Source organism: Grampus griseus (genome assembly GCF_964374135.1).
Source record: "Grampus griseus genome assembly, chromosome: 6".
NCBI lineage: Eukaryota > Metazoa > Chordata > Mammalia > Artiodactyla > Delphinidae > Grampus > Grampus griseus.
The window spans coordinates 27,162,748-27,185,787 of record NC_139000.1 but is presented as its reverse complement, the minus strand read 5'-3'; the positions used below and the strand labels follow the sequence as shown (position 1 = coordinate 27,185,787).

The 23,040-nt window shown below is 37.7% G+C and overlaps 1 protein-coding gene across 4 annotated transcripts in view; it reads left to right on the top strand.

The window, feature by feature from the left end:
- Positions 1-23,040, top strand: part of FKTN (fukutin) — an 89,169-nt gene that overhangs the window by 1,496 nt on the left and 64,633 nt on the right. For all 4 annotated transcript variants that reach the window (XM_082656388.1, XM_082656390.1, XM_082656387.1 and 1 more), the window contains exons 2-3: positions 11,537-11,723; positions 22,438-22,497. In XM_082656388.1, coding sequence (XP_082512514.1) covers positions 11,619-11,723; positions 22,438-22,497 — 165 coding nt within the window. In that variant the 5' untranslated portion in view covers positions 11,537-11,618. The remainder of the gene's footprint in view (positions 1-11,536; positions 11,724-22,437; positions 22,498-23,040) is intronic.

Genomic DNA, 23,040 nt, shown 5'->3' with positions numbered 1-23,040 from the left:
GGGCTGTCATTTATTTCTTTCAGATCCTATTCTCCTCTGTAAAATGATGTTCTTGGATTAGGTGGTCTCTCTTCTCTAAAACCTGTAAAACAGGAGTCTGTGAGGATGGAGAACTATTCTCTTTGAAGGGGGCAGGGAGATAGTAGATGGAGAATAAAACTGTTAACTTTGAGGTGTATGAAATAGAGTTGGTTATATAGACAGATGGGGTTATAGACTGAAACTTGTGAGTTTTCTCTCAGAGGTGGTATTTAAAATCTTGAAAATGAGTTTGCTTTTAGGGAGAGATTGTAAAGAGTATAGGGTGTGCGCATGGATAGGAGACTAGAGAAATGATTGAAGGAGACATGTATATCTCAGGGCTATGAGCTAGGACTCCTTTTCAAAAAGGATTACATTTTGGGGGCCAACATTTTTATTAAAATAATTTAACAGTATTTACAGTAAATATTAATATTAAGCAATCATTTTTGGGAACTCTAGCAGAAAATAATTCAAACAGATACAGTCTCCACTGTTGTTCTGATTGTCTATTCAGAAGTAATATCATTTACATGCTTATTTATTCAACAAGTACTTGTGTGTTTCAGGCACTGCTGTGTGCTAGGGATGTACAATGAAGAAGGCAGATGTTGTTCCTATTGTCCCTGCATGTAAAGGCTGTAGTGTCCAAATCAGTGCTTTTCAAATTTTAATGCAAATATGAATCACCTGAGGATCTTAAAATGTAGATTAAATGTAGATTCTGAATCAGTAGGTCTGCAGTATGGCCTGAAAATTCTGCATTTTGACACGCTTCAACATGATGCTGAGGTTGCTCATCTGAGGACCATACTTTTAAGTAGCAAAGATCTAGATCCTGTCTAGCAGGTATTAAGCCACTACTACTACTTACCAGCTGTTTTTATTAATAATTTTATTGTCTTTATGAAAATAATACATGCTCATTATAAAAATTTTGGGACAATATAAAAAAATCATAAAGAACAATGTAAAAATCATGCCAATCCCCACACCTAGAGGTGACCATTATTTTTTTATTTTTTGCGGTACGTGGGCCTCTCACTGTTGTGGCCTCTCCCATTGCGGAGCACAGGCTCCGGACGCGCAGGCTCAGAGGCCATGGCTCACGGGCCCAGCCGCTCCGCGGCATGTGGGATCTTCCCGGACCAGGGCACGAACCCGTGTCCCCTGCATCGGCAGGCGGGCTCTCAACCACTGCGCCACCAGGGAAGCCCCGAGATGACCATTATTGATACATTGGTGAACATCCATCCAGATTTTATGTATGTACATATATTCACACTTTATATTTTGTACTAAGTACTTGATGCTTGCTGAGCCCTATGTTTGATTCTGTGTGTTTGATTCGCTTTATAATTTTACTAAGATCAACACCCAGATATCCTCAACCAAGCAGTTAAGTACTTGCATTCTTGAGGGGAAGACTTTACTCAGTTAAAAATAGCTTGGTTTAACACTATTCTGTTACTCCAAAAATTGGAAAATAGTAAGATAATTAAAGCTTATAATGTGTGTGGGCTGTAGTATTTGTTAATTGAGCCACAGAATGAGAGAATTTTTTTAAAGTTTTTTTGAAACTTAGTACTTTTTTTCTCTCATTACAAAATCAATCGATATTCACATAGGATAAATAAAAAGGAAAAAGAAAAGCACCTACAGTCCTTCCAACCCAAAGACAGCCACTGTTTTTACACTGGTATGTATGCTACTAAGGTAGCTCTTAAATGACCCATGAAATAATGTATTAAATAATGTTTAGGTCAAAAGAAATCCTTGGTTCCTCACCTTTCTGCTGCCTTTGAAATAAACATAATCTATTGTTTCTACTGTAGAGTCTTGTGACAGGGAACAGCTAGCAGGTTGACTGGTGTCTATAGGATGTACATGGGGCTCAGTGATATTTGTGAACTTAATGGAAGAATGAATGAATGAGGGAACAAACCAAACTGACCTGTGTGACATAAACTCTGGCTGTCACTCTTCACCTGCAGTTGCTCGCATTCACCACTTACCTCAAATACTTTTGTATACTCTTCTGGGCACACAGAGCTCTTGGGGCAACAGAGGTCCATCATAAATCTTTTAAAATCTATGTCTGTGCTTGAATTCTACTGTGGAAGACTACAGAATATGGAATACTGGGGAATATGGAAACATATGGTAGCCTCCTGTCTCAAGGAACTATAACTAGTTAAGACTGCAAAAATAGTACAAATACACAGTGCTGTGTGGATATAAAAGAGGGAGACTTTAGTTGTCTGAGAGCAAAGGGAATTACTAGTAGGCTTTTAAGGTGACAGTTATTAATTATTGCTGGCATTTATTGTATAGTTATCATGTTCTAGGTACTGTTCGGTGCTTTACATGTATTAGTCTGTCAGAACAGCCCCGTGAGTCAAGTACAATTTATAGATCCACTTTAAAGATGGGGCATAGAAAGATTAAGTAACCTGCCTAAGGACGTACATATAGGCTGCAAGTGGCAGAGCAGGATTTGAACATAGCAGTCTGTCTTCGGAGCCTATGCTCTGAACTACTCAAAAGACAGTGAGGGGGCAGGATGTGGGGGAGAAAGCACTGTAGAGAGAAGGAATAGCATAGACAAATGCACCGAGGTGAGCAAGCACTGTATTGATGGGTTCATTTAGGGGATTAGTACTAAATAAGCCATAGAAGTTCTGAAAGCAGGGGAAAGTGACACAAAGTGGTACTATAGAAATGACTGGACTTTGGTCCCTAAGATGGGTATTTTGAGGAAAGCCTGGTGGTAGAGTACAGATCTTCCTCAATTGGATAAACCCATCGTAAGTTGAAAATGCTGTTAATACACCTAACCTACCAAACATCATTAGAGTTTAGCCTAGCTTACCTTAAACATCTTCAGGACACTTACATTAGCCTACAGGTAGGCAAAATCATCTAACACAAAGCCTAGTTTATAATAAAGTATTGACTATCTCATATAATTTATTGAATACTGCAAATTAAAAGCGGAATGGTTATAAGGGCCAGTTGTTTCCTCTTGTGATCACGTGGTTGGCTGGGAGCTGTGCCTCGCTGCCACTGCCCAGCATCATGAGGGATTACGTGGCATTTATTGCTAGCCCAGGAAAAGATCAAAATTCAAGTGTGGTTTCTACTGAATGCTTGTCACTTTTGCACCATTGTAAAGTCAAAAACCATAAGTCAAACCATCGTAAGTTAGGGACTATCTGTACTCATGTAGGAGGCTTTCTATTTAGGCAGAGTTAGTAAGCCTTTAAATTAGGCTAACTATACTGGAAATGGGAAAGAAATAACAGCTTGTAGAGGCACTACGAAGAATGTAAGTTTGGTGACTCAGACGTGGAATTAGAACCACAAAAACTTTTGTTTTGAACATAAATATTTAGGGATACCATTAACAGAATAGAGGGGCAAGTCATGAAAGAAATCTGGTTTGAAGGTGGACAGTGATTTGTTTTAGGTGCTGGTGGAATGTTCAAGAGGACATCACCAACAGTCTGGTGAAATATTTATAAGTAGTAAGTAGCCAGTAGATATGGGAGGTATATCTAATAAAGTGATTAGGAGCAAGAGAATGTAAAGAGAACATCCATCCAGATTTCATATCAAACACAGAATAGTAGGTATATTAGGCAATGCCACTTCCTTCACCCTTTTACTTTGCCCCTGTAATATCAGTCCCTTCCTATCTTCACTTCCTTTCTTATCTAGGTCTTTCATTTCAGACACTCTCTAAAAACTCAGTACTCCCTAGCCATTTCAAAAGGAGTCACTATATATTTATGATTTTTCTGGAGTATCAAATGGAGAGATTAATTTTTTAATCTTCAAGTGTCAGCGTATTGAGAGAGGTTACATTGCAAAGGGTTAAGAAGTGAATGAGTGGTAAGCAGATAAAGAGACTTTTTAAACCCTTACAGTCTAACCTTTGCTTCCAGGCTACTGACGCTCTTTTGCAAATTTAGCAATGAAAGGAAAGGAAAAGGAGCAGCAGTATTTAAGGAAGATGGATAGCATCTGTTGCTACTGGGCTTTTTTTTTTTTTTGGCTTAGAGCAGCTGAAAATGTTGATTTTTTTTTTCATCTTAACTCTGAATACCTCTTCAGAAGCATTTTCTCTTTATGCTTTCCAGTCTGCTGCCTTATCTCAAAACATGCCTTTGCCTATTTAGACTACCCTGTTTCTTCTCTGTAGTTTAGCCTCCTGTTTTATTTTGCAGTGCAGGGCATATTTGAATCTCAGTTCTGTCTGATTCATACCACCTATACCTTCCTCTCACTCCCCAGTGTTCCTGAATAAATTGGATCTAGCAGCATTGAGGGGACCAGGTTAGCACACATCATCTTATGAGCCTAAGTTCAGTGTCAGGGCTGATTATTTCTTGTCCAAGGGCCTCTGATATCGAGAGGTGATCCAGAAGGCAGTAGTGGGGAGAATTGGGATAAGAAAGTAAGGCCGTTTGACATTCTTTCAAACTGATCCCTACCAAGATGATTCTCAAAAAAGTAGTTGGAGAGGGGATGTCAGGTTAAGCCAGGTGCCAAAGTTTTTTGTGCCTTTACCATCAAAGAACAAATGATAATGTGAAAGGGAAATGGGAAGCTGAAAGAATATGAAATACTGCTCTTGGCTGTAGCAAGAACCTGAGAGCTATCTTGAACTTCCCATCCTGTATATTTTTCCTTCAAATTTGTATATGGCTTTTATCTACCGCTGGTTTTTTCCAACCTTTCTCATGCCTTGACACAAAGCAAAATTGATAATAGAGGGCGAAAGAAAGGGTAAAAGAATGTGTTTGTTCTTGGCTGGAGATGACAGTCTTGGACTCTAGCTACCCCAGGCTCAAAAGACTGAGAGGATTGATAGCTCTGACACCCACAACCCGTTAAAGGTTCAGCTGGGAAGCAGATCTGCCCATTCCTGTCTTCTTCATTGCCAGATCCTAGTTCATGCACTAGTTAGAGCCTGTTTCCAAGTCATCTAAGACTAATTCTATGCTGTAATATACCATACTTATATTAACCTTCTCATATTTGCATTAGAACTTGGAAGATACTTGGGTACTTAAACCTGGTAACTCCCCTTAGAGTCCCCATTACATCTCCCCGCCCCCTCATTTAAATTTACATCTCTGCGGTACTCTTTCTTCTTTGCCATTATTACTGTTTTCTTTAGGAAGCTTTACCTAAGTATATGTAAGAAAATACATTACTTGTCTTCTCTAGCATTTTTATTATGATAGCTAAAACGTCACATATAAAGAGAAATGTATACACAAATAATGTTTTTATTTTGGTTCTATGCTATATTTCTCCATATGTTATTTTAAAATGTTTATGGTTCAGGAGTTGGAACCAAGTATAGGCTTTAAGCTCTAAAAAAATCACTTTTTCGTATTTCATATTCTGTTTTATTTTGAAAGTTTCTGTAGGACAGAGAACTTTTTAAAATAAAAACTTTTTAAAAGTAGTTTTGTGTTCTCTTGAGCATTGTGCAGTGTCTTTGAGTATACTTAACATACTTATTTCTTGATAATAATTCAACCACTTTTAGGCTGGTAGGAGAGATGATTCATGCATTCTAATAGCTATAATTCAAAATAGAAAGTAGTAAAAGCCTTAGGGTTAGTTTCCTCTCCTTGTGCTCCATAGTAACCTGTATTTACTCTATGGCCATTACACTTGAAATTGTCTCTATATTTATCTCTGATAGAGTCTATCACAATTTAGAACAGTGGTTCTTAATAGATGTGAGGGTGGTAAGGATGGTGCTTGTTCATTTTGGAAAAAACTTCCCATGCTGTTCTTTAGCACACCATACCCTCTACCACCATTACCATCACCATTCTTCTTTTGAAAACTCTTACATACTCATCTCTAACATCTTAGAAGATAGGGAACTGTATCATTTTCTCTCCAGCTTAGCATTTTATTGGCATCTCTGCCTGTTAAGGTAGACAGTAAATATTTATTCCCTTCAAGAAGGTAAGACTAGGAATTTAGAGCTAGGAGAGTTCACTTCTGACTTTGAAGAGCATGAAAGATTTCATAAAAGAAGGGTCACTTGAGAGGAGTGATGAAAAGAGGTGTAGAACTGGTTCTGTGGAAATGGATGAGAACATTTCAGACAAGAGGGAATGAGTATAAAGCAAAGAGGCAAGAAAGGTCGTGTGTATTCCAGGAATACCTGGGCAAAAACCAAAGAGTGTGTGAAGTGGGAGAAAGCCTACTGACTGCGTGTGTTCAGTCAGATTGTGAATACCCTTGAATGCCATTACAGTTGACCCTTGAACAGTGCAGGTGCCAACCCTCTGTCGACTGAAATAAAAACACACAACATGAGAGCTGTGAGTTTCAGTTTTATTTGGGGACTTACTGAGGACTATAGTCTGGGAGACAGTCTCTCAGATAGCTCTGAGTAAGAAGAGGTAGTGGGGGAGGTCAGTAGATACATGATTTTGGCAAAGGGGTACGTGCACTCAAGCACACATGTCTGTAGAAAGTTGCTGCTAGTCACGAGGAACACATATCTCAGTTAATGATTTTAGTGCTTTTCTAAGTATGGGAAGACGGAAGGGTCCAGGTTCATAAACTGTTTCTCCTGAAATATTTCTAAGTATCTAAGGGCCTGTTTTGCCTGTTTCCCCAGAGCACAGAGTGCCTCATCCTGATCTTCACCCTGAATTCCTTTCAGATGTGTTGTAGGTCAGCAACTGCAGTGGCTAATGACTTGATTCTTGTAGAACTGGATGGTGGGCACCATTCTTTATTTTACACCTCCCTGCAGTCAAAAATCTGCAGGTAGCAGAGTCAGCCCTCCGTATCTGCAGTTCCACACCAAAAGATTCAGTCAACAACAGATTGTGTAATACTATTTATTATTGCAAAAAATCTGCATATAAGTGGACCTGCGTAGTTCAGACCCGTGTTGTTCAAGGGTCAAATGTATGTGGAATTTGAGCTTTATTTGTAGGTGGTAGAGAACCACTGAAATATTTTGATTATGGTGTAATTTGATTCATTTATCAGCAACTTGGTATATCTGTCAATGTATAGGTAAGATTATGGGTAGGCAGAAAGTGGAACCTGGGACATCAGTTACAATTAAGACATTTGTACAATTAGAGTTCAAATTAGAATGACAGTGAAGAAAGAAGAGGGAGTTGGTGCCAGAGGGATTTTAGAGGTAAACTCAACAAGCCTTGGCCTCTCTTTTTTAAAGTATCACATTATTCATTTTAAAGTGGTAACTCCATTCCTAATGAAGAGATGGTGCTAGCAAATAGGAATGTTTTGACAGGCTAATATTCTTCCTTTGCAATAACTGCCTTGGCATTTATAGAAAATAAGTAATGAAGTAAAGTTAATTGGATATCATCTTGATAATAAAAATGTAGTTGTGATTGATATATTCTGGAGGTTTATTTCATTTAAGAATTAACTGTAGGTTAGAGTTATATCCAAAGAAAGAACAAGATATTAATTTGGACTTTATGTTTCTGTAGTGGTTTATATAGGCCTTTCTTTCCACCTGTTAATTCTGGCACAGAAAAGGCTGGGTTCTATAGCACACTCCAAATGCTACTTTACATTTCACTAGGAATCAGTGTACAATATGTTGATGCACTATTTACTACAACTACAAGAAACTGAGCTGAAATACTGAAAATGAAGGATATTCTTTTTGTTATCTTGTGAGCTGTCCTTATCAGAGTACATATTTGACTGTTTTATTTTAGCAAGGTTTAGCTGACAGCAAAACTAATACCATCATCAATATTGTTTTATGTTGCTAGTTTTTACAGTTTTAGGAGATAGAACATGATCATGATTTATTCAGTTATCTTTGCTTTATGCATTATCTGTAAATCAAGTAGATTACTCACGTCACTGGTGATATTTCTCTTAAGTAGTTTGTTGACTTTATATAATATCATGTAGTGTTTGCTTTATATAGGCTTCTGCACTGGAAGCTCGTTTGGATTGTTTTAAAACTCTAAGACTTCTGATTTAAAGACGACAGAGTAAAGACATTTTTGCCTTCTTCTATCTGAAATTACCCTGAAACAGCAAGGAGAATGAGAGACAGAGATGTACAGTTGACCCTTGAACAACGTGAGTTTGAACTGCTATATGTAGATTTTTTTAAATAGTAAATACTGCAGTACTATATGACCCCTGGGTGGTTGAATCCACAGATGCAAAACCACATATATGAAGGAACCGCAGATATAGAGGAACCACATATGTATATGGAGGGCCAACTATACGTTATATGCAGGTTTTTAACTGCAGAGGGTTGGTGCCCCAACCCCTGCATTGTTCAACTTTAATTACATCTTTGATGAGACTAGAGTCCTGTATCCCAAATTGAAATATTTGAGAAATATTTGTCAAATGTAAGCAGAAAGAGATTAAAAGAGCATTCTGGCAGAAAGAGATCTCAGGTAGAACTGACAGAGCAACGAGAAATAGATCTTGTTTACAGTGGTGTCAGGATGCACAGAAAAGCAGTGGGAGAAGCTTCCTTGGAATGTTTGGCAACATGAACTAGCAGAAAAGGAAGAGCAAATGAGAAAGCATACAGATACACAATCTTTGCAGGAAGCACTCTCTTGGTGAGGCAAGAAGTAATGGCTAAACAACTTTCTCTTGCTTGTTCTCACATACATTCTCTCTGTCTCTCTCACGCACACACATGCACAGAACACCCTGTATCATAAAGAGCTTTCTTGTATACTAAAGAGACTACCGGGGCTTCCCTGGTGGCGCAGTGGTTGAGAGTCTGCCTGCCGATGCAGGGGACACGGGTTCGTGCCCCGGTCCAGGAAGATCCCACATGCCGCGGAGCGACTGGGCCCGTGAGCCATGGCCACTGAGCCTGCGCGTCCGGAGCCTGTGCTCCGCAACGGGAGAGGCCACAACAATGAGAGGCCCGCGTACCGCAAAAAAAAAAGAGAGACTACCTTCTAGTCCACAACACAGCCTTGCTTCTTCCTTCCACAGTCCTCTTGCAAATAGTTGGCCTGAGTGGCGTTCATGTCATTCAAAGATTAATAATAATAAAAAGGAAATTAGCACAGCATCTACACAAAAATGTTACAAGAAGAAAAGCGAAAAGAAAAGGAAAAACAAGTGACAAAGAACCCATGAGAAAACTGTATTGGCCTAACAAATTTAAGGAGACAATCACTTCTTTAAAGTAATAGAGAAAGTTAATTGGCTAGAAAGAAATAGTAAGACAACAGAAAATGGTGAGTAATAATTTGACAGAACTCAAGAAAGAAAAAAAAAAATCAGAAATAAAAGGCCAGGACTTCCCTTGTGGCACAGTGGGTTAAGAATCTGCCTGCCAATGCAGGGCACACAGGTTCAAGCCCTGGTCTGGGAAGATCCCACATGCTGTGGAGCAACTAAGCCCGTGCACCACAACTACTGAGCCTGCGCTCTAGAGCCCACAAGCCACAACTACTGAGACCCGTGTGCCACAACTACTGAAGCCCACATGCCTAGAGCCTGTGCTCTGCAACAAGAGAAGCCACGACAATGAGAAGCCCATGCACCACAATGAAGAGTAGCCCCTGCTCGCTGCAACTAGAGAAAGCCCGCGCTCAGCAACAAAGACCCAACACAGCCAAACATAAAAATAAATAAAGAGTCAATGAGAACATCGAGGAGTGGTCCCTTATAAAAAATAATAATAATAAAACGCCACATACAAAGCAAAAAGGAGAATTAACACTGTTGAAAGCTCAGTAAGGGGTATGACGACAGGCTTTTGAAAGTTGAGCAAAGTGAAATGGGAGTGAAAGGAGATGAAACAAATGCTTAATTGTAGTTCTGGAAATAGAGAACAACATTAGAACAGAGAAGTATTCAAACATATAACTTAAGAAAACTTGCCGCAGAGGAAGAAATCTTGATTCTACAGGTTGAAAGTGCACATAGTGAAGAAAAACTAATATATAGTCATTAACATCATTACATAACCTAGTTTTTAAAAAATTGGATTGCAAAGATAAGGAATGTGTTCTTTGCTCATCCCATTAAAAAGATCAGCTTATCTATAGGGGAGTGCCAGGGGAAGGATCAGATATTGTCAAGGGAGTATTTAGCATTGCAGGACAGTGGTACAAATTCTATAAGTCATCAGAGGAAAGAAAGTGTGACCTCAAAGCCAAACTATTAGTTGACACCCGTTTTTTGTTCTTTTTTTTCAAAAATTTATTTATTTATTTTTGGCTCCATTGGGTCTTCATTGCTGTGCACAGGCTTTCTCTAGTTGCGACCAGCGGGGGATACTCTTCCTTGTGGCGTACAGGCTTCTCATTGTAGTGGCTTCTCTTGTTGCAGAGCACAGGCTCTAGGCATACGGGCTCAGTAGTTGTGGCTCAGGGGCTCTAGAGCCCAGGCTCAGTAGTTGTGGCACATGGGCTTAGTTGTTCCATGGCATGTGGATTCTTCCTGGACCAGGGCTCGAACCCGTGTCCCCTGCACTGGCAGGTGGATTCTTAACTACTGCGCCACCAGGGAAGCCTGACACCCATTTTTGAACAATGTAGGAACTCAAGGTAAATAGTGCCCACAAGTCCTAAGGAGAAGATGAATACCAGCCATCCAGTAGCTGAACAGAGATGATACAGCAAAAGGATTGGCAGGGAATATAGTAGGAATAAGACTAAAAAAGCTGTGAGATTTGTATTGCAGAATGCGATAGAACGATAGCAAAGTAAACTAATAAAAGTCAGGATTGAAAGAGGAGAGATGCAGAAGGTAGATTTTCTCTTATTTTTTAGCTGGAGAACTAAAGACATACAAAGTTTAGACATCAAGTAATAGAGGTGTTAGTATATTTAAAGGAATAAATATAAACATTTGAACTGAATTGAATATGTTTGACCAAAATCAAACAGTGGAGAGGAGGTAAGAAGAAGTAGAACTATATTAAATTTCTTGTTCTGAAATAGTCAGATGGGACCAAAGATGAAAGAACAAAAATTTTTATCGTGGCTTTTTTTACACTTGCAGAAAATGAAAATGTATATGGGATATTTATAAAAACTGACCACATCCTACATAACAAAACACAAAGAGCTATTACACAGATGATGTTCCTTGACCAAAAACTTAATTTTTTTCTATGGAAGTGGTTCTTAGTATGTTCAGCAGCATCAGCATTGCCTGGGAACTCATTAGAAATGCAAATTCAGAGGACTTACCCCAGTTCTATTGAATCAGAAACCCTGGGGGAGAAGCCCCCCAGTCTCTTTTGGTCAGTTTTTATAGATATCCCATTTATGTTTTTTGTTATTTGCAACTGTAAAGAATGCTATGATAAACTTTTTTGTTCTTTCAAGTGTGGTCTCATATCTGATTATTTCTTTAGGATAGGAAATTACCAAGTCAAAGAAGGTTCTGTTGAACTTTAGATAACTTTTTCTTGGTTATTAAAGGTGAAAATTAAATACAGGTTTTTGTCTCTTTAGAAATATCTTTTTGTTCACAGAAAACAAGATTATCTTCTTACCCAAAAAGATGAAACCAACTGGGTTACTTTCAAAAGACAACCAAGTGAGCACCGCAGACTAATGAGTAGGATCAATAAGAACGTGATTTTGGCGCTTTTAACTTTGACAAGTTCTGCATTTCTGCTGTTTCAGTTGTACTACTACAAGCACTATTTATCAGCAAAGGTAATTTTTTTCCTCCTTTCTCATTATTAGACTTCATTTTAGCTGTATATTTTCCTAACATACTTCCCTTTTGCAGTACATAAAATTAATCACAGTTTTTAAAATCCGTGCAGAAATAGTTCTTTGAGATTCTCATCCTCGTGAGTGTGGCAAGCACTTCAAAATTACAGTTAAATATTATTAATAACATGCTAAAAGTCAGAGGTGCCAAGTTTCAGTGATGTTGAAATTTTCTGATAGAGTTATGTGAAAATTGTTATTTTTCCAAACAGATCATCACTCATTGGAAAGAATTCAGTGATAAATAATTTTGATAAAATATTAGAATTAGTTTATTTTAGTACAGAGTATATTTTAATATAGTTTCTAACAGGGAAGTGTAGTGTTATAACTTACCTTTATTATAAATCTATAGGTATAAAGATGTAGAGACAATAATTTGGAATCTGGTAGCTTCTGAAGATCATACAGAAGTCCAGATAAGAAATTCCAAAGTTGAGAAGGTATTGCTGAATTGTGAAAAGTTGCCAAACACTCCCACTGGGATTAATTATAATAATAGCTACCATTATTGAGAATTGTGCTAGATACTGTCTATGCTTAATTTAACCCTAAAACCATTTTGGGGGGGAAATATGTTTTTGTTTGTATTGTCATTTGATAGTTAGAACTATTCTTCAGAACCATTTACTTCCCTTTCCCTCCCAAAGGGGATGATACTTCCCTGCCCTAGTTAAGCTTGACCATGAGACTTACTTTCGCTTGTGGAATGTTATAGACATTTTCAGAGATTTCAAATGGGCTCGTATGATGTGTCTTGCCCTTTGTGCTCCCCTGACCTGCCAGGAGAAGAGTGTGCCCTGGGTAGATGCTGACCTCCAGCCTGATCCCTGAATTAGGTGTATGGAGCAGACCAAACATAGCTGCCCAGCTGACTCATACATCTATGAGGGAGAAAACAAATGCTTAAGGCTTTAAGACTGAGAGAGGTTTATTATGCAGCATTATTACATGAGGTTCCTAGACCTCATTTTACAAATATGAAAACCAAAACTCTGACAGAGATGTTAGATAACCTACCCCAATTACCCAGTTTCTAACATGCAAGCCTGACAGGTGTACCTAACTCCATTCTTTCCAGGCTATATTATTTTAAAAATAATTGACAAGTACTGAGGCTACCAGCTGTCTTGGCTGTTGACCCAGTGAATGTCTTTGTGTTTCATCTTCAACCCTTTGCTGATTATTTTCTTAGGATAAAGTCCTAGAGTGGAATTTCTGGGTCTAGGATGTACATTCTAGATTTTGTTACATATTGCAAAGTCACCTTTCCTAAGGATAAGTAGTGTGCCTGATTTCCTATACACTTTCCAAATATGGGAATAATAACAACAATAACAATAATTATGGCATCCGTGTCATGCTTTTGAGATGCTTTTGGCTAATAGTAGCTTAAACAAATAGAGGGTTATTTGTCTCATACCTTTCAGTCCAGAGCTTCCAAAATTCTCTTGACATTTCCCTGGTGCTACAGTCCAGGCTGGAGGAGGAAATAGTGCATTCTAGGAGGCTTCTTCTTTTGAGACATGGCCAGCAGATTCCCAGCTGTAAGAAAATCTGGGAAAGCAAGATTTTACTATTAGTGTTAATGCTGTTGTTAGTTAGGTTTTCCAGACTTTATATTAGAGATCGCAAAGGAGAAGGGTTTTGGGAGTGGGTGTTAGGTCAACTTACCTATCGTGTCTGCCATAGCAGTTCACGTTTTTTGGTGTGCTCATAGGCTAGGCACTATGCTAAGCACTTCACGTATATTTAATTCTTATAACAACAAATTGAGTAGATCCTGTTGTCCTCATTTTCCCAGCAGAAAAAACTGAGGTTTAGAGAAACTTACTAAATTTGTCCAGTGTCACACAGTTATTAAGTGAGGGAGATAGAATTTAAACCTGAGGAGTCTACCCCAAGAGCGCTTGTTCTTTATATTTCTGGTATTTTTGATGTTCAAGAGCCGAGAGATATTAAACTCCATTAGAGGCCATTTCTTTCTAATGAGGTTAAACATCTTTCCATATGCTTTCTGGTTCTTTTTATTTCTTTATTATAATTCTTTTTATTCCTATTTGCATATTTTTCTGATGTTGTTGTCTTTTTCTGTAGCTGTTCCTTATAGTTTTAAGGATATTAAGCGTTTACCATATATATTTCAAATATCTTCCCCAGTTTATTAATTTGCCTTTTACCTTTATATTCACGATGTACCCCCTTAATACACTAGTGTTCTATTTAATTTCTAGGTAGACAGGTATCAAGATCTTTCTCCCTTAGGGCATCTGGTTTTTATGTCGTAAGTAGCCCAAGATTATGGAAATATTCACCTGTATTTTCATCAGATACTATTTTATGTTTAAATTTTTATACAAAATATAATTTATTTTAGTATGAGGTATGAGTTAGATATTTAATTTACAGTTTTACCCAAATGGTTAGTCAGCTGTCCCAATGTCACTTATTGAATGACTTCATTAATTTAAAAATCCAATCTTAATTATATGTTAAATTCATGTAAATAAATCCTGTCCAGACCTTCTTCCTTGGTAAGCGATGTGGCATAGTTGTTAAGAGCATGATCTCCAGCCTAGGATTAAACCTCATCTATCCTGCTTATTAGCTGTGGGATCTTGGGTAAATTACTTGACTTCTGTTACTTGACCTCTACTTCCTCATCTATGGAATTGGGACAGTAACAGTACCACCTATGAGACTTGTGAAACTTATATGAATTAATATACATAAAGCGTTTGGAACAGTACAAGTCACATAGAAAGAGATCAGTACATATTAGCTATTATTTTTATTTTTATTATCGTCAATTTTATAATGAAAAATAGTATTTGTTTTATTGAGTCCATGACATACAAACTGCTTTAGTAATAAGTGCCATATTCTTTAAACAAAATAGAATATTTTGAACAAAATAAAGCATTAAATTAAATAAAGTTCAGTTAACCTTTGTATACTATTAAATTTGTGAAATTTGCATTATCTGTACTAGAGTTCTTGTTTTTTATGTTTAATTTTAATAATAGGTGGAAATTACAACATCTAAGTTCTAAATACCAAAGGTTATTTTTATTTTATTGAAGAATATGGAAATTATATTAAACTATTCCTAGCCAAGTAATTTTGCATTCTTTAAGATGGAATTTTAAAACTTATTAATTCAGAAACTTTTATGTAAAAGTCATGTGTTGGGCATTTTGCTAAGGTGATAAACAGTGATTGGGAAGTAGTCTCTTTCCTCTCTATATTTATAATTTAATTGGGGACAGATGTTAATGGGACAATAAATGTTTCCTATATATTATTAATGTGAAGGTAAGATACTTTGTAACAAATACAAGTAGTTTCTCTATACTAACAGAAAAAAAAAGCTTTATTTAAAAATAGGGTTAGACTAACTGCTGAAGCTACCAACTTTTAAAAATTTTTTAGTTTTGTTGTGGAAAAACTTTTAACTTTTGGCTTTTTATTAAACTTCAAGATTTTACTTACATACAAACTTTAGGGAAGTACAGATGCATCCTCTGTAATCTAATACAGATTCTCCTGACATAGGAGGAGAACCCAGAATTTTGTGAACTTTGTTTATTCATCGTATCTGAATTGTCTTCCTCATTTGTTCAGTGAACAATATTTTGGGGGGATGATCTTAGATAAATAAAGAAAGTTCACATGAAAATGATTTTTAGTTCAGTCAAATTTGTTTGATTTGGCAAAAGAGTACATAATAGCAGCCTTGATCAATACTAAATAATAGGTCAGCGTCATCAACAGCGAAACCTTGATTCTAGGTCATCCTTGAACTTTGAGGTGATTTAGAGAGACCCTTGAGATTATGTATTAGAACTAGGGCAGACATGAAAAATGGGTTTTATCTTTGGTCCCCAACCCATATCTAGTGTAGTAAATGTTTAGGACTACAGAGTTTTTCAGGCTCTTCGATGGAGAGAAATACAATATCTATCATTGGTTAGGGAAGAAGGGCTATTTTCTTTCTTGGAGTTAAGGAGGGCTACTTCTGTCTATCTATTTCTTGGGCCTCACCATGGAATTCCTTTTGACCCTAGCTGGTTACGCAAGTTTAGTCTTTCAGTGTCCTCCTAAATGAGGTCTGAATAATCCAGTTATCTGATAGCATTGAAGATAGGAACTAGCAGATTATATCTGTTGGGTCTGGTAAAATTCCACTGATGGATATAGTTCACTCTTCAGATTCCATAACAACCATCCAAGTCTTTGAAATACAAACTCTTCCAGGCCTTCAAAGGGAAGGACTTGTCTCTAGCACCCTCTAGGGAATGTCAGTTGTTCATTGTTTTTTACTGCATTTAACAGGATAGTGTGATTATGATTCTGTGTTGCTCATTCAGTCTGTATTTCTTGACTATATGTTACATAAAGGGCACTTGGTAGGAATACAGAGATAAGTAGAACATAGGTCCTAAATCTCAAGGAACTCAAAATTTGATAGAAGTGGTAGCAGCAGTAATTCTTGAGTTTTGGGCCTAGATAGTCCTGAGTTTAAACCTTCATTCAGTTGTTTGGCTGAGCCTGCTCTCTAGAGCCCATGAGCCACAACTACTGAGCCCGTGTGCCACAACTACTGAAGCCAGCATGCCTAGAGCCTGTGCTGCACAAGAGAAGCCACCACAGTGAGAAGCCCACGCACTGCAATGAAAGAGTAGCCCCCGCTCGCCGCAACTAGAGAAAGCCCGCGCACAGCAACAAAGACCCAACGTGGCCAAAAATTTTAAAAAAATAAAATAAAAATAAAATAAATAAAAGAATACATTTTAAAAAAAGATTGCTAAGTTCAGTTCCTAAAGCTTGTGTCTTCACTCATAGGGCTATTCCAACATGTAAATACAAGTATGTTCAAACAAAACACTATAACATTGATAAGAAGATATGAAATGAGATAGCTTTAAGGAGTTCTGCATCCCAATTGAAAGTCATAAAATATTGATGCCTCAGTGGAAAGAAGACAAAGCCAGTGAACCATGTTTGTGGAAAGCACTGAGTGAACCAAACCTTGATGATGTTCTTGACTTACAACCGTAAGCTGCACCGCTGCCTGTAGTAATCAGTTATTCTTATTACCTAGAAGGCCACTTACAGTGTTCTGTGCTAGGATATCGTTTTTTGCATTATATTTAGTAACCTGTGTGTGTTTGGTTAGAAGGCAGGGGAGGGAGTTGAAAGGGGAATTTGGATTTCAAATTTGGCAGTAGTCATTCACAGTGAACAATTTCATAATCCATTATTAGAAATGGAAATTAATCTTATAAGCATTTAGATCATGTGTAACAGGTTTTTGAAGTGTTTTCAGTTGGTCAGTTACTGAAGCATGATTTTTCTTAGATCTTCTTTGACTTCTGGCTAGTTCCATTTTGTTCTGAAGGCTAATGTCTAGGTCATTGCTGAGAAAGAATATCATGCTTGATAGTCTCATCTAGTATGGTAAACTTTGATAAATGCTACTGTTCCCCCTTCCCATCCTTCCCCCGCCCCCGCCACTCCTGCCATTATCCAGGAGAAATGTGAAAGAATTTCTTTCATTAGAATTAAAGGGTATTTAAAATTTTTTTCCGTTTATTCCCAGACTTTAAGCTGTATAAGTTTCTGGCCAAGCAGCTTTGATTATTGATAAACATAGCTTTCCCACCAGTTATTGAAGACTTAAAAAAATTTCTTTAAAGTACTACCATTAGGTCCAATAGGCATGATCAATTATCATGCTGAATTAAGAATTGTTTTTTGGTGTCTGTAAGAAACTGATTGTTGGCTACTATCTTTAAAAAATGACAGGATCATTTAAATCTTTACTTCTGTTTCCTGAATGCTTTTTCTTTGATGGCATATCTTAATTTGTCATTTATCAGTGGAGTTCAGTAGCCACCAGACTGTTTGGGATCTGATTCTATCTCTCCATTCGTTTATTCATTTCACTTAAGTTTTCAACACAAATATCTCATAGATAGTGTTTCAGAATATCTTTAGACGTTTTTAACCTCTTGACTTTTACCTTATGGCTTTTCTTTTAGAACATTCAGTCATTCATTTGTCAAGTATTTGTTGAGAGTTTACTATGTGCTAAGCACAGTACTAGGCTATGAGACAAAATGATGAATCAAGTGCAGTCCTTGCTGCCTAGGAACCCACAAATTGGGGGAGTTTGGGGTTGAAGGGGAAAGGGGAAAAGAAATATATAGAGACATATAAACAAATGATATCAATATGATATGTTACTTCTTCAAATCACACATCATAAAACACTGTTCTGCCTACTTTACTACTTATAGCTTAAGAACTCTTCTTTACCTCTACCCTTTGTAATGCTCTTCAGGCAAAAATAACAGCCGTCAGAGTTATTTTTCTTAAATACAGCTCTGATCAAGTTATTCTCTGCATAAAATACCTATGGAATAAGATCCCAACTTCTTACCATGGTGCGGTAGATAGTCTCTGTTTGCCTCTCCAGGTCCTCTCCTCGCCATACTCTGTGCCTTGGGAGGCTGACCTCTGTGGACTACATTAGCTGAGCTCCCTTGCTCTTTGTTTGCCATTTGGGTTTAGTCAATGGGAAGCATCAGCTGGAGACTGGAGACCAGGAGGAAAGAGGCCAGGTTATTTATTCTCTTGGTTCTCCATTTGTAGGGCCATTGGTTGATAGTGACTGCGTTCCTCCTGTACAGCAAAGTTGTAGCCACTGCATACCATTAACTGTTCCTACCGAGGTGGATTAACCATTAAGATAATGAAATTTAAACTGCAGCTCCCCTCACTTCCAAGGCTCTTGGAGGAGCCTTAGGAATATGTTACAAAACTGTGTATTTTTGTAAAGTTTGCAATAGATAATTTATTGCATTTTTTTTTCTGAAAAAGGACCACCAAAATTGTATAATCTTCAAGCTCTATAAAAGTGGATCCTCTTATGTCCCTATCCTTGACTCTCTGAGCTTAGATAAGTGCAAAGTTTTCAGGGAATGAGGAACTGCTGTGTAACCTATTTGGGAAGGATATGATTAAATATTTCATGGATAAAGTAATAGTTTGGATTGGTCTTATAGGATGAGTAGGAGTTCTCCATGTAAAGAAGGATGGGAGAGCCATTACAAATAGAGGAAACAGCCTATGTAAAGGGAATGAGCTATGTGTATGTTTAGAAGAGGAGTACACTAAGTAGAGACCGAAGGAAACACAAAGGTCCTGAGGCAGGAACTCGCCTGGCAGTTTTGAAACAGCAGAGAGATCACTGTGGCTGTACAGGAGTGAGAGAGGAGAATAGTAGGTAAGGTCAGAGAGTTCTATATTTTTTATGGCCTTGTAAGCCACTATAAAGGCTTTGGCTTTTATTCTGAATGAGATTGGGGACTCTAGGAAGGTTTTGAGCTGAAATGTGACACGACCTGACGTTTTTTAATAAAAAGAAGTAGTGTGGATGCTCCGTTGAGAACAGATTGTAGGGGCAAGGACTGAAACAGACCAGTTAGAAGGTGTTCTAGTAATTTACATGAGATGATGATGGCTTGGACACAGGAGCTAGTAGTGGAGTTTGTGAGAAATGGAAAGTAGAATTACCAGGATTTGTAGATGGGCTAGATGTGGGGTATGAAAGACAGAAAAGAGTCAGGGATAATGCTAGGTTTGTGTGTGTGTGTGTGGCTGTGCTGGGTTTTTGTTGCTGTGTGGGGGCTTTCTCTGGTTGTGGTGAGCGGGGGGCTACTCTTCTTTGCGGTGCGCAGGCATCTCATTGTTGTGGCTTCTCTTGTTGCAGAGCACGGGCTCTAGGCACGCGGGCTTCAGTAGTTGTGGCACGTGGGCTCAGTAACTGTGGCTCGTGGGCTCTAGAGCGCAGGCTCAGTAGTTGTGGCACACGGGCTTAGTTGCTCTGCGGCATGTGGGATCTTCCCGGGCCAGGGATCAAACCCGTGTCCTCTGCATTGGCAGGTGGATCCTTAACCACTGCACCACCAGGGAAGCCCCAATGCTAGTATTTTTGACCTAGATAATTGGAAGGGAGAAGTTGCTGTTTAACGAGATGGGAAGGACTAGAGGAAGCAAGTTTGAAGAATGGTGAAGATCAGGAGTTTTTTTGTACATACTAAGTTTGAGATGCCTATCTGACATCCAAATGAAGAAGGTGAATAGACATTTGAATATATAAGTCTGGAGTACAAAGGACTGATGTGGTTGGGAATATAAACTGGGGGTTGTAAGCATATAGATTGTATTTAAAGCTGTGAGTGGATGAGTTACCAAGGAAGTAAACATAGAGTAAAAAGAGGAGGAGAAAAATCTCATGGTCTGAGCTTTGGAACCCTCCAACATGTCATGAAGCTGAGAAGAAGTAGTAAATGGGACCAAGGAGTAGTTGGAGAGAAATAGCAGGAAACCAGAAGTATGGGGATCCTGAGAGCCAAGTGAATGAAGTGTTTAGGTGAGGCAGAGGTGATAAATAATTCTTGATAGATCAAATAAGACAAGAACTCATAGTTGACCATTGGATTTAGCAATATGGAGGTTACTGGTGAACTTGATGAATACTTGGCAGAGTGAACTTAAGCTCAAGTAAGTACATGACAGGAGAGAAATTGGAGGGAGTGAGAATGGACTACCCATTAAGAGTTTTGCTGTAAAGGGGGGACAGAAAATTGTTAGTTGGGAAAAGAGAAGTCAAGACGGGTTTTCTGTTTTAATTATTTAAGGTAGGAGAAATAATATCTTATTTGTATACTGATGGGACTGATCCAATAGAGAAAACAAATTAAACAACTCAGAAATTTAGTTTTATCTACTAATGTAGGGCTATGGTGAGCAACAAGTGGCTATATTATAGAATTTGCAATCTTTTTTCAAGGATGAAGATCGCAAAGCTGCCTCTGATGTTTTGTAAATATCCTTGGTATATTTTCTTTGTAAAAAATTAATTTATTATTCAAATATAGTTGATTTACTGTATTATATTTGTTTCAGGTGTACAACATAGTGATTCAATATTTTTATAGATTATACTCCATTTAAAGTTGTTATAAAATATTGGCAATATTTCCCTGTGCTGTACAATATATCTTCAAAACTCATTTATTTTATACATAGTAGTTTGTGCTTCTTAATCCTCTACCCGTATCTTGCCCCTCCCCACTTCCCTCTCCCCACTGCTAACCACTAGTTTGTTCTTTATGAGTCTGTTTATGTTTTGTCATATTCATTCATTATTTTTTAGATTCCACATATAAATGATATCATATAGTATTTGACTTTCTCTGTCTGACTTATTTCACTAAGCATAATATCCTCTAGGTTCATCCATATTGCAAATGGCAGGATTTCCTTTTTATGGCTGAGTAGTATTCCAGTGTGTGTGTGTGTGTGTGTGTGTGTGTGTGTGTGTGTGTGCGCGCCACATCATCTTTTTCCATTCATCTGTTAATGGGCACTTAGGTTACTTCCAAATCTTGGCTATTGTAAGTAATGCTGCTATGAACATTGGGATGTATGTATCTTTTCGAATAAGTGTTTTCATTTTCTTTGGACATATAACCAGGAGTGCTCTTGCTGAATCCTAGAGAAATATTCCTTGGTGTTAAAATGTTACTGTTTAAGTTGCAGAGCTTGTGAGGAGAGACCAGTTCTAGTTCTACCTTAATCACTCAGTATACCTTTCTTCCTTCCTTCCCTCCAATTAGCAAACAGTTATTAAGCATTTTACTAGTTGTCAAGCACTATGCTAGATACTGGTGATACAAAGGTGGATTGGATTTGGTCCCTGCCCTTGAGTTTACAGTTTAATGGGGAAATGAGTCTCCTGTTTAGGAACTTGCAGCACACTTCATTTTCAGGGTGAGAATATTCTTACTGCTTTTCAAAATCCTTCCATCTAACAGATAAAGAGCACATTCAAGGCATAAGAAACTTCTTTGAGCTTGAAACATTCTTCCTCTTGTCTCTAGACCATCAGACATTCTTTCTCCTGTGACTTTCAAAGTGTTTTGGTGATTAACACATGAAGAACTGATAATACTTTTTTCCTTCTGATTCTCTAGACCTGAATGTTTTAAAAAATATTCTTTAAAAAATAACTCAACATTTGCAAGTATGATATATGTTATGAAAAGTGTGGGCATTGGAGCTCTCTGTGGAACAGAAATAATAATGCCTACTTTGCAGGATAGTTATGCGAGATAGATGAGAATACATAATTCATATGTGGAAGTACACTTAGAAGCTGCTCAATAATTATTATACTTTCTTATCACTTTGCCAAGGTCTGCAAACACTAAGTCAGTGTGTGGAGGTAAGCTGAAGTTAGGGATATGGAGCTAAATGGATAAACACTAATTCTAAAGAGATAGCAAAGAGTTTACTATTCACTGATGGAAATTAATTGGTTCAGAGATGTTGACCGTATTTATTTAATTAAGTGATGACACTTAATTAAATTATAGCAATCTGTCAGTGTTTTCCGTCTTGGGTAGTTGTATTATGTACTTGTAGAATTCTTAGCTCATGACTGTATGAAAATAGGTATTTAGATAATGCTTTTTAATGATTATGAACCAGTTATATAGATTGAATCATACCTACCCCTAAATGGAATGTTGCATGCTGGGCTTTGAATTTACTACAATTTTTTTTTTTTTAATCTTCCTAGAATGGAGCTGGTTTATCAAAATCCAAAGGAAGCCGAATTGGATTTGATGGCACACAGTGGGTATGTATGATAATCAAGAACTTCCTCAACTGCCATGTTCATTTAGTTCATTCATTTATATACTTAATAAGTATTTGTTGAATGATGACAATGATAATAGCTAGCTTTGTGAAAACAGGTAGTAGGTGATAGAAAGGAAGAGGCAGACCCTGTGCCAAGTACTTTACATGCAGTATCTCATTTAGTCCTTGTGCAAACTTTAAGAAGTCAGTACATATGTTTATCCTCAGTTCACTTAGAAAGATTATGGTTGGTTGGCTAATAAGTGGCTGAGTCCAGATTCTAACTGCTTGCCTCCAAAATCCTCATTCACTGAGATGTGGTGCTTCCCCAAGTGAATAAATATGTGAATCAGAATTGAACCAAGAATAAAGGTAAATAGGAGTACCTATTTACCTAGTAAATTTACCTAGTAAATAGGAGTTTAGGAGTAAAAATCTATTCAACATGTTTTCTTTTTTTTTGGCTGTGCCGCAGGGCTTATGGGATCTTAGTTCCCCAACCAGGTATCGAACCCAGGTCCCCCAGCAGTGGAAGCACAGA